General features: G+C 58.0%; 1 protein-coding gene across 1 annotated transcript; it reads right to left on the bottom strand.

Moving 5' to 3' along the window:
- Positions 1–2557: 2557 nt before the first annotated feature.
- On the bottom strand, positions 2558–9956 carry GIPR (gastric inhibitory polypeptide receptor). Its single transcript, XM_037515535.1, has 13 exons — positions 9885–9956; positions 9410–9509; positions 8834–8941; positions 8275–8378; positions 7489–7592; positions 7197–7341; positions 6002–6161; positions 5737–5797; positions 5362–5431; positions 5150–5238; positions 4918–5056; positions 2856–2897; positions 2558–2770 (listed from the first exon to the last, which is right to left on the bottom strand). Exons 1-13 carry the CDS (start codon positions 9954–9956, stop codon positions 2558–2560), a joined length of 1407 nt encoding a protein of 468 aa, XP_037371432.1.
- Positions 9957–18349: the final 8393 nt, after the last annotated feature.

Below are 18349 nucleotides of genomic sequence, written 5' to 3'. Positions count from 1 at the left end.
CATTTGTCTGTTCCTGGGCCGTGTGCATGGGGGTGGGCTCCAGGGTGAGGGGCAGATGGTGCGGGCAGGGGGCTTGGCATCCCCCAGCAGGTGAAGAGGCCCTTCCCTGGCCTGCGAAGGGAGTGGGTTGGACAGAGCTCTCGCCCTCTTGCAGTTTCTGCCTCTCCTAGCTCCTCGCTCCTGCCTCTCTTCTAAGTCGGTCTCAGGATTTCCTGCAGTCTTTTTCCTTTGCTCGGTCAGCACACGTCTTGCGGGTGCTGCCCGTGGGCCCAATGCCGTTCAGACTACGAGCAGCTCTGCACAGGCCTGTAATGTCACCTCCATTTCCAGAGGCAGGAATCGAGGTACGGGAGGTGGTGATTCCCTGGGGGCCCCCAGCCTCTGAGCCTGGGGCTTAGCCCCTGAATGGTGCCCCTCTGGTTACAGCGGGATTACCCTTGAGAGTCTGTCAAACACGGGCCTCTAGACATGGGAGAGGGGTGGGGAGCTGCCTTTCTATGGGGGATGAAGGAAGATGTGGCTGGCTCTGATGTGCACGCGGGTGTTCTCCCCCCCATGTCTCTTCTGTCTGCGTCTGGCTCTCTGCTGTCTGGATGGGCCTGAGGCTGGGCAGCTGCAGGAGTTGACGGGGTCAGATGAGATGTGCTGGCACCTGAGTGGGGTGCAGCACAGCCTGACTTGCCTGTGAGCCCGTTCATGGCAGAGCCGGGACCATGCCCTGGGAGAAGTCCCGGCACGCCCGGAACAGCAGCTGCGTGCCCGCGTTTACTTGCAGCAGCCGTCCGTGGGGCAGAGCCTGGAGCTCGCCCCTTTTACAGATGAGACTCCTGAGGCCCAGAAATGGTAGAGGACTGTCTCAGGGCCCCCATTTATGACATGGTGGAGCCAGGCCCTCGGGAGCAGGGCCTGCATCTGGGAAGTGGGGCAGGGGCACTGGCGCAGGGGACCGCTCCTGTACAGGAGAAGGGGCGTCCCCGGCCCTGGGGCGGCAGGTCATACCCTGGGTTGGAGTCCCCTCCCCTGGTGGTTGACTTGTGCGCCCCCAGGAAACGGGAATTGATGTCCCAAGCATAGGGGGACCATCATGATGTCCATTGTCCTGAGGAAGCTGAGGCACCCAGGGGTGGGGGACTTCCCTGTCACAGCTGACCGGTGGCTGAACTGAGATTGGAAGCAGGCTGCTGCATGCTGTGCCGACTTCCCCGAGAAGCGGCCCTCAGGAGGCGTCTGGTACACACACGGTAGCTTTAATGGGAGTGGGGTACATGCAGGTTGTGTCAGGTCACATGAACATGCCTCTTGGGGCCTGGGGCAGCGGGTGGCTGAAGCCGAGCTGCCTTGTCTCCCGCCACTCAGCCTCGCCCTTGCTGTCGTGCCTGCCCAGAGGACAGTTGGCTCCTGCTTCATGTACCAGGGCCCCCAGAGCCACAAGGGGGTCTCAGCAGGATCCCAAGCTTGAAGGACTCCTGGATACATGGTTCAGGAAACTGGGGATGCTGAGAGAAATAATTGACAACACCGAGGACTAGCCGAGTCTTGTCTGCATGAGGGTGGATTGAGAGGCTCTTGGGGTTCACAGGTGGGCCAGCCACAGTGAGGCTGCCTGCTGCCTAGTACTACGGGGCTGCTGGGAGGGTGGAGGTGTGCAACTGCCCTTGTCCTGCTGGCCACGGCCTGGCCTCTGGCTGTGTGGAGGCCATGCCTATATCTAGGCATGGAATCCTGTCTGGGCCCAGGGAGCGCTCGCCTTTCTGTGTCCAGGCCCGCCCTCTCCCCCGAGCTGCAGACCCCTCCTCCTAGCTTATGTGCAAAGAGGACTCCAAGTGCTCCCCACCCTCCTAGTGCTCCTCTCTCCACTATCCCACACGCGGGGATGGTCCTTGACTTCTCTGGCTGCGCCTTCCTCATGGTGCCCCATGGGCAAATCCTCTCATATCTACCTTTAAAATAGCCCCGAATCCAACCCCTTCACCCTCTTCCGCGGCTGCCACCCTGGCCCAGCCACCAGCCTCCTCACCGAGCTCCTGCTCCCCCCACCCCCCAGTAACCTGTTCCCTGCCCTGGAGATGCCTTCCCCAGCTCCCTCATACGCCTGGAATAAAATCCCAAGTCGTGCCCCTGCCAGCTTCTCTCTCCTGTTGGTTCTGACTCAGCACGCGTCACCCTTCAGCCATGCAGGCTCCCTCTCCCTCAGATCCCTTCTGCCCCGGGGCCTTTGCAGGTGCTGTTCCTGCAGCCTCCACCATGTCTTGCCTTTCTTCCCAAAGCTGTTTCTTTCACTTTCTCAGGTGTGGCTTAAATGTCAGCTCCTCCATACACCTCCTGAGACCACCCCAGGCCCCTTCACCCCCTCCCCCCAATTTTTCTTCACAGCGAGTATTTAGCTTGTTTGTCTCCAAGGTCTGTTCCCCCCTCACTTGTCATCTCCGGGAGGACAGGGGCCTGGCTTGTTTCCCACCCCCACCCGCCTTTCCCCAGCGACCTCCACACCAGGCCTGGTACACAGTGGGCGCTCAGCTAACGCGTGCCAACTGGGTATACCCGCGAACCCCACGGCCTAGCAGTAACTTTCCGAGACGCGGCTGGCCTCATCCCCAGGCCTCGGGAGGGTCCCCGAGGACAGGGCGCGGCCGGTGGGCACCGGTCCGGGGCCGGAGCCGGAGCCCTCGGGTAGGGTCCGCGAGGCGCGCTCCCAGGCCTGGCGCTGCTCCTCGCCCAGGCGGCGGCGCAGGCGGCAGCGGTGCCAGCTGCGGCGGATCTCCGACTGCACCTGCGAGGGCACCGCGCTCAGAGGCTGACTGGCGCGCCGTTCCCGCGGGGCCGCCAGAGGGCGCGGGGCCGGCCGGGCTCCCTACCTCCTTGTTGATGAAGCAGTAGAGCACGCTGACCAGGAAGCCCTGCCAGGGAAGGCTGCGCGTTAAATCCGCGTGGGGCGGGCTCATAAGCACCCCCTTAATGATCTCAGAGCCCCGACAGGCCCCAGACCATCTCAGCTGCCGCCACCCGGGTCCTAGAACTGCCGCAGCCTCCTCCAGCCCGGCTCCCCGATCCCCCTTCGCCCTCACAGGTCCGCGGAGCCATGGGGCTGGAGGTTAAGAACAGGGACCCCAGGACCTCCCCTGGTGGCGCAGCGGATGAGCGCTGGGCTGCGAAGCTGCCCGCAGCCTCTGCAGCGCCGGTTTGATCCCCGGCCGCAGGCGAGGGTCCCACATGGCACGCAGACCTCTCCTGCCGCCCGCTGCTCCCCTTAGTAGTGTCCTTCATCAGTCTGCCTGTTCTGCTCCCCGCTCTGGCTCTGGTGAATTCTCTCACCCTCCCGCGCTTCTGACTGTACCCAGTGCTTGTATAAATAAATAAATAAATAAATCTTAAAAAAAAAAAAAGAAAAGAACAGGGGACCCCGAAATTAGGCTGCCTGGAAGTGATAACCTCTTCTCCATTCGTGCAAACTGCTTGACTCCTCTGCGCCTCAGTTTCTTCATCTTATATAACCATATGCATTAATATAGTGATGTATATTAACATTCTAGTGATGTATATGCTCTATATTGTATATAAAAATATACGTGACCACATATATATTACATACTACATTATATATAAAATATACTATAGATCATGTATGATATCGTGTGTATAACATATAGCATATAAATATGTAATACAATGATATTAACATGTTCATGTATACGAAATACATTTAAGAATTTGTTACGTATGTCGATATGTTTTTATATATGAATTTAAATGGAAAATGTCTTATAGCTATAATTAATAATGACTTGACAATACAAATCAATTATGTGTATGTATTATTAGGAAAATGTGATCTTATTGTCACTTTCCTTGATCCTGTTGAACTAACTCTGATCACGTCCCGTGGCTGAGAGCCCCGCAGTGGCTCCCGCCTCATTCAGAAGAAAAGGCTAAGTCCTCACCTGGCACCAGGCCCTGTCTGGGTCCCTCACCCCTCAGTCCTATCTCCCCCTTGCTCCCACACCCCCCCAACCCCCCGTTTCAGGCCTTCCTTCATCGTAACACGTTCTCTCTCCCATCTCAAACATCTTGTATCTTGCATTGATGTTTCTCTTCCGGAAACTGCCTCACCTGTGCCTCCCCGTTGGGCCTCGCTCCAGTGTCTTTTTTTTTTTCTTTTTGTGGGACCCTTGCCGTCGGCCAGGGACAGCCTCGCAGCCCAGCACTCAACCACTGCGCCACCAGGGGAGGCCCTCGCCCCAGAGTCTTCTCAGGGCGGCCTCCCCTCTGTAACCTGCCCTTCTCTGTCTATGCCTCACCTCCATTTTCCTGCCTCCCCCTGCCCCCCAGGCACATGGCACCATCTGCCATCCCGCGTGTCTTAATTGCATGGCATGTTGAATGTCTGTTTCTCCCGTACCCACAGCAGCGTCTGCCAAATCTAATGAATGAGCGGCCTTGTGAGGTGAAACTGGTAATGTCCCCACTTTAGAGATGACAAAACTGAGGCCCAACAAGGTAAAGCATGGTGGGGATTAGGGTAGGACAAGCAAGGGCAGTGCCAGTCTTAAATTTGGGGGTGATCACCTCACATTTTGCACCTTAGGCACCTCACTTGCTCATCCTCACTCCAACCCTGTGACAAAGGCCACAGAGCGGGGAGGTGACAGAAGTCAAATGTGGCCCTGGTCCTGTCCGGCCTCACAGCCCGCCCTCCTTCTTCCCCAGGAGGCAGCTGCTGGGGCCAGCCAGTCGCCCGCCTTGGTCCCCTGAAGCTTCCCCACCCAGGACAGCACTAACTCAGTATTTCCTGTAGAATGAAGGAACAAAATCCCATCTAAACCACCCACTCAGGGGCCGCACCAGAGGATGATTAGTCTCCTGCCTCTCTAGGCTGAAAGGGCCCAGGTTGAAGGGTGTACCCCCTACGCCCTTGAGCACCTGGAAGGAGCTGAGGAAGATCTCAAAGCCAAGTTTGGCAAAGCGCAGGGTCCCCCGGGCCTGTTCCTCTGTCACAGGAGCAAACACCATCTCATGGACGCCCAGCAGAGGCACCAGTGTCAGCGTGGAGCGGGCCAGCCTGTGGGTAAAAGGGTGGGAGTGGGCCTGTGGCCCCAGGTCCCTCATCTTGGACCAGGCCACCTCTCTCTCAGTCCCTGTGACCCTCTCTCACCTCAACCGGTAATCAGGGCAGCGCATCTGTCTTGTCCTCAGCTTTGAAACAAGGATGCCAAGAATACGAATAAAGATGAGGAAGTTAATCTGCAGGGAGATACAGAAGCTGAGGACAACCTGGATCCTGTCCTAGCAGGCAGAGGGTGGTACCCAGATTCCCTGGAGGGGAAATCCCTGGGGACAGCCTGGAGGAGGCAGGGTTCGCCGTACCAAGATGGTCAGGAGTATAGGGGTACGAATGATCCACCAAATGGCCTTGACATCATTCCGCTCCCAGCACCTGAGGGTGGGGGAGTAGAGCTAAGAGAAATCCCCAAGCTCACCGGATCACAAGCCCTCCCGCCAGGTCCCGCCCACATTATTGAAAGCCACACCCACAGTCCTTTAAAGCCCCGCCTGCTGCTATCCAAGTCCCGCCCTCACCCCGCCCCTGCCAGTGGTCCCCAAAGACAAGCTTACCAAGCTACCCATTCCTTCAGACCCTACCCAGGTCCCCTCCAAGCCCCTAGTTGCCATCAGAAGCTTCCCACGTTTCCATCACACCCCGCCCACATCCCGGACCCCACCCCAAGCCCGACAACTCACTGCGTGTTCTCGTACAGGTACCTGACGATCACCCAGGGAATGACGAAAAGCCCGGGGGCCCCTGTGCAGACCCCGACCCCCGCCCCCCACCCCGCCGCAGCTGTCAGCGCGCGCACAGGCACCGCCAAGCCCAAGACCCGAGGAGTTCTCCCGCCCTGGTGGGGAGGCAGAGGCTGGAGCGGGGAGGAGACCCCCTGAGGCCGCCCAGGTCAGTTGGGGGAACAGTGACGTGCTGGGCTGGACTGGGAACAGGGTCGGGGCTCACCCCAGCCAAAGAGAAGGTAGCAGCGGAAGTGGCCCCCCTCAGAGGCCCCCACCAGCACCAGCAGGCTGTGCAGGTAGATGCCTTCTACCAGGAGCCACGTGTAGTTGGCGCCCACGCAGTACTGGGTCACGATCTGGGCCACGCGGCAGGCAGCCCGGGCCTAGGGGCGTGGCCAGGCATGGGGTGGGGGGGGGTAGAGGCAGGTAGGAACAGGTAGTCAGGACCACCAGGGTGCTCCCAGGCCTTCCTCCAACTAGTTATCCCTCCACCCCCAGTTCTTGCCATCAAGAAAATCTCTCACTGGACATTCTCGCAGATATGAATTTTCCCTCTCCAACCTCAGTATCTCCCCTCCTGCTGGTGTAGTTCCCCCGAGACCCCTAAGTTTGGCCTCTCCCATCCCTTCGCCTAAGAACTGAACTCAACTCACTGGTTTCTCTCTCCCCCAACACATGACCCCCCCCAACCCCCCACCCCCGCTTGCCCCATGGCTTCTCTATCTCTGGTGTGGCAACTTGCAGGCCCTCACCCCCAGCCCTGGTCTCTCCCAGCAACAATTGGTATCTACCAAACCCTCCCTTGACCAGTTCATTTCTTCCATCCTGTCACCACCTCATCGCCAGCAGACCGAGTCTCTCATTATTGGAAAAGTCCAAAACAAAAAAAAAAAAAGCCCGAAGATGGGTGAGATGATGGATAGAAGAAATGGAAACTTCCAGTAAAGGACAAGATGGGGGAGAACTCAGTGCTGGGGGACGCTGGAGCTGGGAGAGGTCAGATGTTTGGAGAGGTCAAGAGAAAGAGTTGAGGGGCTTCCTTCAACTGGGGGTTAAGGCACAAGGGGTCAGGGTTCAGCACTGTGAGGCTAGCAGCAGCCACTGCAGCATGAGTTTGAGCCCTGCCAGGGAGCTACCCACATGGCACAGAAGACCTCTTCTACCTCACCCGCTGCTCCCCTCAGCACCCTATTTCAGTATATCTGCCTGTTCTGCTCCCCACTCTGTGTCTGGTGAATCCTCTCACCCCCCCCCCAACCCTGGCCTACACCCCAGCTCTTGTATGCATAAATAAAAACATAAATCTTAAAAAGAGAGAGAGAGAAACAGTTGATAGGAGGTAGCACGGGGACTGGGAACCTACTGGCCCCACCAGAGGAGGCAGCTTCCCAGCTGAGGAAGAGGAGGGTGACACACACCTGGTTCCACAGGGTGGGGCCATGGTCCCCAGGGTAAGGACCCGGGGGAGGTAGCAGCCGGTCTCGGGTGAGGATGGCTGCCGCCCGCAGCATGAAAGATGTGAACAGGTTGATGTGGATGTAGTTTCGGGTGCAGCGCAGTCTCCTGGGGGGGTATGGAAAGCAGTCTGGGGACCCTGGAGACCTGCCCTTGGCCACTTAGAGCCCCCTGAACCACCTCCATCCCTTTCCACAGAACCACCATCAGATGCTCGTTGCTGGAGAACCAGTCTCATGGGGTTAGGGATCCCACCTGAAGACAGTCAAGATGAACAGGGCTAGCAGCAGCGTGGCAAGGGACAGGGAGTAGCCGACAGTGTATACAACCTGCAGCCGCTCCAAGATAAGCTTTTGGTCCTGGTGGGGGGAAGGAGGCCAGGAGACTAGAGGTCAGCTCTCCCCTAAGGTTGGAAAGGGGCCCAAGGAAACCTGCAGTTCCTGTCCTGCACCCTAGTTTTCTCTTGGGGATCCACGCACCCATGTTTCGCTGAGACTGACTCCACACCTCAGCTCCAAGACCAGCCAACCAGAAATCTGACTCCTCCCAAGCCCAACACTTGTTGTTAAGTGTGGGCATGAACAACCACATACTGATTAGATGAGGGGCCACCTATGACCCAAACTAGGCCAATGACTAGCCAGGCCTGGGACATTATGTTGGAACTATTGAGAATGAAGCTCAGTCTCCCCGAGTGTGTTTTGGTTGGTGCTAATGGGAACCACCTTTTCCACCGTGAAGAAAAGATGAGACTAGCAGCACAGAGAAAAACAGGGCCACAAAATGGTGAGAGACAGAGATTCCCCACCACATGATTTGAGCACCTAGATCCAGCTGTGCCTGAAGCTGTTGCCTAACGGTTTTCAGTCACAGGGGCCAATAAATGCATTTTCCCTCCTTCTCCTTCAAGGAAGTTTGAGTTGAGTGTCTATTATCTGGAGCCCAAAGAACAGTATTAACAAAACGTTCAGGTCATCACAAGGCAACTGCTCCCCTGCCTGTCCACCAACATCCTGACCGGAATCCCTCACCTCTTCTTACCTGAAAGGCTCCATTCTTGTCTGGGTTCTCACACTGCGAATGGTCTCTCCACGGGCCCCACTGGCCATCAATACCACACTGGCGGAGGACAAAGCCTGCAGCCACTGTGGGTAAACAGGGAGGGGGTCAGAGACACAGAAAGAGAAAGCTGGAGGCAGGGAGACAGACCTGAGACCACAGCAGACAGCGAGAGCGAGCGCCAAACATGGTGATGATCAGCCCTTACAGAGCATTTATGTGTGTTATAAGTCTGTGAAAGCCTGTGAACTGGTAGTATAATCAAGCACATTTTACAGAGGAGGAAACTGAGGCAAGAAGAAATGAAACCGCGACAAGCCACACAGCCAGTTAGGGAAGGAAGACCAAGATGCCCAGAGACTTGGACAGAGGATTGGCATGTGGCAGAGCCAGGTTTCAGCCGACCCATACAAGACGGGACAGATGGAAGGAGACACCCAGACAGAGAGAAGCAACAGACGGGGTGCAGGTGAGCCACTTCAGGGGAGTGGTGTCTGGGACAAGGGTGTTTGGGGAAGGCCCGGGTCCGGGGGCACCTCACCATGACTGTGCCAGGGCAGGTACCAAGGGCAGGACGCACGGGCAGTGGCATTGGGCGTCGCGTAGTCCCAGCAGACGTACATGTCGAAGGACCCGTTACAGGCGAGGCCTGGGGGTGCGTATGGGGGCAACTGCGGGTGGACCCCCAGGTGCTTCTGGGTGTTCCACATACAGCCCCTGCCCTGGCCTCGCTCACAGTTCTTGGTCCAGGCTCTGCTCCACCAGGGCTCTTCCCACAGCCCAAAGCTCCCCCCCACTGGCTCCAAGCCTCCTCCCATAACCCAAGGCCTCTTTGGGCTCCCCAGTCCCTCTCCGGGCGCCTCCCACCTAGCCGGTACCAGCCGCAGATTTTTCCCACTCGAGGCTCCACCCCAGCGCCGCCCCTTGCACGGCTCGCTCCGGGCCCGGCCCAAGACTCCTCCCTCCTCAAACTTCTTCCGACCAGTCGGTGTCAAGCCCGTCTCCACCGCGCTCAAATCTTCACCTCACCCCCGGCCTCCATCTACTTCTCTTTCAGACCCTGCCAGGCAGCCCTGGGTGCGCCCCGAGACCACCCCTCTCCCTCAGCCCCCCACACCTGCGGGCGGCTCCGCAGCCTGCAGCGTCTCCCGGCACTCCCTGCGGTACCGCTCCCAGCGCCGGTACAGCTCCCCCGCGGTCTGCCCCGCGGAGTCTGTCTATGAAAAGAGAAGGTAGGAGCACCCCCAAACTCCCCCCCCCGCCCCCCGTCAGCTCCAGGCAGAATCGTTCCTGGGCCAGAAACCCCAGGGCTGTCCTGTTTGGCCCGCTAGTCTTGGGTGACAAAAACGGCTTCTCAGTCTTGAGGGGTGCCTGGAAACCTTCAGGGGAGTTACTGAGGGCACTGAAAACCTTTAGGAGAACCAGGGAAATCAGCAGGAGACTGTGGCGGGAGGGGAGGAACTGGAAACAAGTCAGCATTGAATTCGGGCACGCAGGGCAGTCTTAATTCTCTCTGCGGTGGCAAAAGACTTAAAACCATCCCTGGGGCCCCCCTCCAAGCCTTGAACTCCTGTGGCTCCTGGGGTGCTCACCTCCACCCTCTGGAGCACACCCCCCCACACTGAGAGCAGCATTAGCAGCCTCCAGCACGCAGAGCTCCCCATGGTGAGGCCCCGGGCATGGGCGCAGAGGTCTGGTCACCGGCAGGAGCTTCTGGCCTGAGGGTCCAAGGGCAGAATCAGGCTTTGTCCTGCACCCCCAGTCCAGGGCCACTTGGATTCATACCCGAGGACTTGCAGGCAGCGCCCCCACCCCAACCCCCAACTGTGATGAATTTGGGGAGGGTGGGAAGGGCGCATAGGGAGTGGGCTAGGCCAAGATCCCAGCACATGATTCCAGGCCACCCCGCCGACTGCGGCTTGGGTGGCAGCAGCGCGGTGGAAGGGGGCTGTTTGCTGAGGGTGCCCTTGTCCTAGAGCTGCGCTGGGCGGAAGCGCTAATGTCACTGAGTCTAGATCTCCAGACGCTGAGGAATCTGGAAACCGCCTTGGAGAAGAGGGACAGACGCTGTCAGCCACAGCTGGGGAGAGAGGACCCTCAAGAGTTTCCAAATCGCAGAAACCTGATCTTATAAAACCTTCCTGGCTGTGGCTAAAGCCCAGGATAATGGAGCAACCCTCCCCTGAGGGACCAGAGGGGTGACACACCTGGATGCCTGGAAACCTGCCCAACCCCCAAGGCTCCCCATCCCTCACCATGTAGGGAAAGGGAAGCAGGGAGGCTCTCGGCCTGTGCCCCCAAAGACAGAACTGTCAGTCACACGAGACAGAAATACAGAAAGAGACACAGAGATAGACACACAGCCAGAGATCAGAGACCAAAGACCGAGACAGAAGGGGGCTAAGAGACAAAGGAGACAGAGACAAGAAGGGGGGAAGGAAAGATAGGGGTACAGAAGCAGAGCCACCTGGAGCTGATCAGAGATGGGGAATCAAGGAGGATAGACAGAGACTGGCCAGAGGGACACAGAGACAGTCAAGGGCTAAGAAAGAGAACTAGGGACCCAGAGATCTGAGGGCACCCCGGGGACCGGGAACTGCTTGGAATTGGGGAGCCCTCACCTGCCCCCAGTTGAGCTCTGGGTCTCTTGCTCCTGGGCTGCCGCTGCCTTCCAGGCTGCCTGGGCTCTGAAAGAGGTGACAGCCGGGGTGGTGGTGGGGGCGGGGCCGGGCCGGGCGGGAACAGGAAGGGGGCTGGGGACCAGTCGCTGAAGATCCCTTGGCAGAGCAGTCAGGCGTGATCATCTTGATGACACCCCCCAGAGCCAGGGTCCCACACCGGCCCCCCCAGGCTCCGCCCTCATTCACAGCACAGCGCCTTCCTCACAGAACGGATTCCTCGGTTCACTCACAGCCTAACAACTGACGCTCACACCCGCGGTGGACAGGCCCCCGTAGTGACAGGCGGCCACCCGCCCCGGGCGGGGACTCCTCTGCACGCACAGTCACGCAGTCACAGCTCCCCCCAGTCCCCACAGCGCCAGTGCCCGTCGCACACATGTTCACAGTCACCGCGGGCGAGCACAGGGCCAGGGCGCCTGTCACCGCTCGTCCCCAGCGTCCCTCGACGGGTTCGGGCGCAGAGCGGAGGCTCGTGGGTGACCGTGGGTGTGAGTGGCACATCTCGCAGGCGCCCCCGCCGCCGGGCTGGGGCTCACGCCGTCTCACTCGCCGGCCTGCTCCTGCCGACACACCACCCCCCTCGCAGCCTCACCAGACACGCGCCACACACACCTCACACCCCACGCAGCCACACAAACCCACCGCCTCACGGGCGCTCGGTCAGAGTCCCCGCTGAATCGCACCCCTTCTCAGTCTCTACTTCTGGTCTGTCCCCTTATTCTAAAATGTGGGGCGGGGGAAACTTAGAACCTGAGTCCCGGTTCTCAGCGTCCTTGTCTCCTTGAGTGCAAGCCTCTGATTCGCACGCCTTCATCAGGCTATCAACATCCGTGAGCACACCCTCCCCTGGGAGCGATAAGTGGGCCAGAGGCCAATCTGCCCATTTTGCAGAAGAGAGACTGAGGCCCAGAGGCTCCAGGAGGGCGGGTGTAAGGGGTGCCGGAGGTCAGGCACCAGAGGAAGGAGACTAGTTTGGGGGAGGGGCGGGGGGTCAACCTGGGTTCCCAGCCTCTGGCGCCTCCCCGCTCTCTGCCCCACTTTCCTGGCGCCCTCGGGGTCCTGGGAAAAGCTCAGCTCGTAGAGAGAACAGGGAGAGGGTCTGAGATGGCCCAGCACCTCTGGGAGGGAGAGGCTGGGGTTCGGAGGGAACCTCTCCTTGGCCCCAAGAGGGCCCAGGGGTCACTGCAGGGCTGGGGATGGGGGTGGACAGGAAAGGGGGAGGGGAGAGAGGACTGGAGCAGTGGGGAGAGAAACAGGAAAAGAAACTAAAGATCAACAGACAGAGAAGGACAGGAAGAGACAGACAGGGAGAAGAGAGATGGAGAGACCAGGACAGCTGGGTACCAGGGGAGGGGCATGGGCCAAGAGAGGGCGAGAGACAGAGAAACAGAGCCAGGGGGGCGCAGAAACCTGGAGAAAGGGAGGTGGGGAGAGGTGGGGGGAGAGAGAGAGCCTGAAGGACGGGGCCCTGAGGGGAGACGACGGGGCCAGGGACCCCAGCTCCGCAGCCCCCCCTGCTCCGGGAGAACACTGGACCAAGCTGGGTGGGGTGGGCCTGGAGGCCAGGAGGGGGCGTGCCTGGGTCTCCACCATCACTGTCCTCCGCTGGGGAGGGGAGCCCCCTCCTGGGGCTGGGGAGGGGGTGGGGCAGCCAGGCCACAGGGGACCACAGGGACACATTCCAATTCCCAGACTCAGGGCTTCTAGAAACTTCTGGCAGAGAAGCACCTGTGCCTTCTCCTTCTGCCCTTTTCTCCTTTGTCCATCTCTCCACAGCCACCCTGTCCCCTGGTCTGAATCTCTCCTCCTCCGTTTGCTCCAGGGCAACACCCAGCTTCCCCGTCTTCTCTCTTGTTCCCGGCCTGCCCGTCCCTTCTCAGGAGGCTTTCTGCCCCCTGCTCGTCACCACCATCTCTGTCCCCTGCTCGTCACCACCATCTCTGTCCCGGGCAGTCCTTCCTGCCTGTCCTTTAGCTTTCTCCTCTCTTCTGTTCCCTTCCTACTTTCTCTCTGGGTATCTGTCTGCTCCTCTCTCTCCACTGCCACTGGCCTGGGTCTCCAGGTTGTGTCCACCTCCCACCCCCCGCAGCAATGACACAGGAGGGGGGGCGCCCCCCACCGCAGGATGCAGGGGTAGGGAAGAGCTGGAAGGCCTATGCCTCCCCCCATGGGGCCGCTGGCCTGGCAGAGCCTGTGGGGAGCAGGCGGGGGCCTGGAGCGCTGGCAGATGGTGTAGGAGAAATGAGGCAGAGAGAGATGAGCAGAGGGGGTGCCCCATGGGGACTTGGGCCAGAAAGGGGAGGCTGGGGTGGCCCCCTGTGATTCACGCCTGCAGAGATGACGCCTGAAAGACAGACAGACACACAAAGGCAGAAAGAGACAATAAGAGCCAGCGGCAGAGACTCACCCGCAAACATGGGGCTCTACAGGGGGCAAGAGAGAGACCTAGGAGGTGGAGACCAGGGATCTGTGCCAGGGGCCAGGGACCCAAGGGGAGACAGCCCTCCAAAGATGTCCAGGGGTGGGAGTGGGGGAGTGCCCCGATAGGATTCAAAGAAAGATGGAAATCCAGAGGGAGACCAGAGACAGGACCTAGAAAGAGAAACGAAAAAGCAGGGGATTCGGAGAGAAAGACAGCGACTCGGAGAGGCGACATGGAGACTGGAACCCCAAGGAGGTGGGGTGGGCGCCTGAAATAGATGGGGGAGGGGGGCGCAGCGGAGACTTGGATCGCAAATGGGGTTGGAGGTGAGCTCTCACAACACCACGATGAGACAGAAAATCGGCAAAGACACTCGGCTCCCATCACCCTTTTCCGGGAAGGGGTGCTCCCCCACTCTGTGCCCTACCCCTCCGTCTCCATAGCGACCTCCCCAGATGCCGAGAGCAAATATTTTCCTGGCTAGACACAGCGGGGCCGTGTTGACATAATCTTGCATTGGGTGGGGTAGGGGCTCCAGGGGACCAAGAGGCCAGGATGGGGGGGAAGTTAAGAGAGCTGAGGGGCTCTCAACCGGAGCCGCACAGGCTGCTCCAACCTCCGACCCGCTTCAAATGGGGGTGCAAAAATTCCCGCCCTGGGCGAAGCCGCTGAGAGTCGAACCTGTAACCCATGCTGCCCCCTGGTGGTGGTGGGCGAGCCCTGCCGCCCCGATCCTCGCGTCTCCAGAGCTGGCAGGTCTAGGAATTTCCCTCCCGGTTTGGGTTTCTAGAACCTTTCCCCTTCTCCCTCCTCCCAACCCCTGCTCCCATCCAGGACCCTCCTCTTCATCCAGGTCTCCTGACCCCAACCTCCCATCCCCCCACCCGCGCTCCCCCCAGCTGGCCGTCTGGAGTGATCCAGACTCAAACCTGCCTCTGTCCGTTCCCCCACCCCCCACCCCGCCCCCCTCAGCACAGGACCTGCCATGGCTCCCCAGTGCCCTCCGGGGAAAGCCTTAGCCCCTCTCCTTGGCCTCAAAGCCTTCACCACGCCTTCCAGCCTTCTCACCACCACTTCCTGACCCTTCAAACTCTTCCCAGGCCTCCAACCTCTGTTCTGGCAGTTTTCTCCTGAAATGTCTGTGCTCGGTTTCTGTCCGGTCTTCCAGGCTCATCCCAGACAGCTCATTCATTCATTCCTTCAACAAATAATTGTTTCCTCGACTGGATTGTGGGCATCGTGAGGGGAGGTCTGGGCTGTGCCTACTCCTGCTGGATCCCCAGCAACACTGGTCTGGCACAGAGTGGGATCTGATTCATCTTGTTGGGTGTTTGTTTGGTATCAGGCCCTAGCCTTGTTAAGCCTGGGGATCCAGGACAATCTTTGGCCTGCCCTCAGGGCTCTGCCAATCCAGACACAGGGCCACGTAGGGAGACAAAGAAAGACAGGGAAGGGGCTGAGATCAGTAGTGGTAACAGAAATAATAACATACCCACACCTGGGGCTTTCATATGCATTTGGCTGAAAATTCTTTTTTTTTTTTTTTTAAGATTTATTTATTTATTTACACAAGGTACAGTCAGAAGCTAGGGAGGGTGAGAGAGAATTCACTAGAGCCAGATCAGGGAGCAGAACAGACAGACTGGTGAAATACACTGCTGAGGGGAGCAGTGGGTGGCAGGAGAGGTCTGAGCACCTTGTGGGACCCTCGCTGGCAGCTGGGGATCGAACCGGCGCTGCAGAGGCTGCGGGCAGCTTCGCAAGCCCAGCGCTCAACTGCTGCGCCACCGGGGAGGCCCTGAAAAGTGTTAATGACAAAGAATTTATTAGATAATCCACGTGAGGGTTCGAACCCAGGACGCAGGTTCTGTGCGCACTGCTTGGACAATCACAAGTGCGAGTTTAGCTGACATGCCTGGATCCGGAGCTGAGGAGACAGAGGGACGAGACCTTGATCCTTGATGGTCTTCTCTACAGGGCACTTCTGGTTTTCCTCTGTGGGTTTCGATCTTCGGATTTCCCGAGTTTTCTTGACCTAAAGAAAAGTGGCTGCTGCCTGTGCGCAGAGGCGGCACAGGTTGGGCCCAGGCACTCCCCTGACCTCTGAAGATGCTGCAGAGACCTGCAACCCAGGCACAGGGTTAAAATCTCCTCTGGGTGGTTCCTGGGTCACCTGTGGCGGGTGAGAAGTTGGCCTGTCCTAGCCTGACTCTCCCGTGGCCACCTCACATCACTGGCTGAACTGCCCTGACTTTATGTCCACGCAGGAGGCTCTGCTCCCCCTGCTAGGCCAGGGAGGCGCCAGATCATTCACAATATATTTACACACTTAATCCTCACAACAGAGGTATTTTCATCTACATTTTCCAGATGAAGGTGCTGAGGGGAAGTAACTGGCTCTGGGTGACATAGCTCATAAGCGATTCAAGGACTGAGAGAGACAGAAAGAGAGAGAAAAGCCACCTGGGGGAGGAAACCTGTCAGCAGAGAGGAAAGACAAAGAGTGACTGGCTAACCAGCCCAGTGGGTCCTCCTGCCATTCCCTCCCCATTCTGTCTCCCCGGCTTTTGACATCTCCCTGAGAAAGCACTTGCAATAAAACTAGCTCAGTAATTGGACCTAAAAGCTGAGCACTGGACAGGCATGAGCTCACCAGACCTGCTCTTCTCCCCGCAATGGGCGCTGGGATGACTCCCATTTTGAAGAGAGAAGTGCCAGCTATTGAGCCAAGGTCAGTCCGCTCACGTGGATGCTGACATCTCAAGGCAAGGACTGACTCATCTTTGTGTGTCCCCCTCCTCTGTCCCCCACCAATGAGCTTATAAACTCCCCTGCCTGTTCTTCCATCAGCTACATCCTGGCTCCTCTCCCCTCTCTCCAAGGCCTGGAGCTGCCAGGATCTCTACTCCCCAGGGAGCCTGCAGGTCTCTGAGGACATTCCCGGAATAGCCCTAGCTCCCACAACCTGCCACAGAGTTCTGCCTGCCTTGCCCTTCTCCCAGCATCTGGGCTCACGGGGAGAGGGAGAAGCAGGAGGTTGGGAGGCAGGAATCCGGGATTTTGCTTAGTAGTAAAGGCTGAATGATAGTGGCCCATGTCTATTTTGGGCATCACCTTGAATCCACATTGGTGCCTGCCTTGGTAGGTGTCTACTGGAAAGTGAGTAGGGGTTGCTAACACTGATGTGTGCCCACTGTGTGCCAGGTACTGGGAGTCTGACATCCGGGTCTTATCAGGCCTCCTGCGAGATACACTCACAAACCACAAGATCTGTGGGCCCATCACCTCTCTGTCCTCGTTTATCTCCCACTCTCCTCTCTCTCTGCAGCTCTATCTTCACCAATCTTGTTGCCCCAGGAAAAATGACAAATGCATACCTACCTCAGGACCTTTGCACTTGCTGTCTCCCTGAGTCTGGAAGGCTTTACCCCCAACTTCATGCATGATTTCTTCCTTCTTGTCATTCACAGCTCAGCTCAAATGGCACTTCCTTTACCCTTCCCTGCCCCCATTCTCTCTAAATTAGCACCCCCCTCCTATCCTTGATCAAGTCACTGTCTTATCCGAGATTCTGATGATTTTAGCAGCTGTGTCTGTCTTTTCATTTGCAAGATGGTCATGAAAATAAGGCTGGTGGTGAAGATAAACGGGTGTTTGGCAATACTAAGTGCTCAACTAGTGTTGGCTGTTATTATTTGTTTTGTGCATGGAAGCTTACTGCCTCCATCAAACCACAAGATCTCTGACAGCAAACTCTGGGACTGACTTGGTTACTGTAGAAGTCCAGAACCTTGGACAGAGCTTGGCACATAGGTACTCTGTAAACATTTAAAAAAATATTTTATTTTATATAATTCTTACATGATCTGTAAACATTTTTTGACTGCATAAAAGAGGTAGGCACCACAAGACCTTTCCCTTCCACTTTCCAAATGTGGAAACTGAGGCTGAGGGCCACAACCAGGAATTTTGAAGCAGGATTCAAGCTCAGGTCAATCCAGTTCCAAAGTCCTGTGCTTTCGCGGTCTCGACCTGCCTTGGGGTCACTTCCCCAGCCTCTGAAACATGGGCGGGCTCTTGTGTAGGTACTTCCTTACGACTTGAGAAAGGTGCTCTGATCTTTTTGAAATCCATCATCAGGTTTCTATTCTCTCTTCTCCCAACTTGGGAGCCAGCTCCGGCTGACACCACCAGCCGCCAGGCGGTACAGCTGGGCCTTTGTCAAAACCCGGACTGGATACCGAGTTTGTGGGAGGTGAGGGCTAGAATTGCTGAGGGCCTGTGGCCGCCTTTGGAAGGAAAGGTTTAGGAAGGATCTAAATTCGGGGGCGCAGCTAATCACAGGTGAAGGTCGGCTCCAGGTGAAGGCTCCTGGCTGAGTGAAGCAGTGTAGCCCTGGGAGGCTTAGGGGCGGTGCCACAAGCTCTTGGGGGCGGGAATAGAACTTCAGCTCTTGCAGGATTTTGGGGGTGGAGCTAAGAGCCCTGGGGGCGGGCCTAGGTCTAATAAACAAGGACTCTCTCAATCCGGCTAGAATAAGACCAAGAGTTCCAGGGCGGAGCTAGTGGATATCTGAGCGGATCTGAGGGTCTAGGTCTTGCGAGGATTTTTTTGAAATCTAGTGAAAAATGAGGGAGAAGGTTTGGGGAATATGGGAGTGTCTTCTCTGCCCCATCTTCTCAGAGCCCGAGGCTACGCTCTAGGCTGAAAAGCAGGGAAGGCCCTGCCCCTCCCAATACCTCTGCCTTCCTATTGGTGCTGGGGCCTGCGCGACAGGCTCTCATTGGTCCTGAGTCGGCGAGGAGGGGGGCTAGAGAGAAAACGCGCAGATTGTGGGCGGGCCCAGGCGGTACCGAGGGGGATCGCGGCACAACCAATCCCAGCCCAAGGATTGTGTTGGGGAGCCTGGCAGGGGGTGTCCCGACCCCCTTTCTGGACATCCTGGAGGATGACC

Source organism: Talpa occidentalis, unplaced genomic scaffold, assembly GCF_014898055.3.
Source record: "Talpa occidentalis isolate TD23 unplaced genomic scaffold, MPIMG_talOcc4v2.1 talOcc4.17, whole genome shotgun sequence".
NCBI lineage: Eukaryota > Metazoa > Chordata > Mammalia > Eulipotyphla > Talpidae > Talpa > Talpa occidentalis.
Note: the sequence above shows the minus strand (reverse complement) of the source record. Positions and strands in the feature narration are given on the sequence as shown.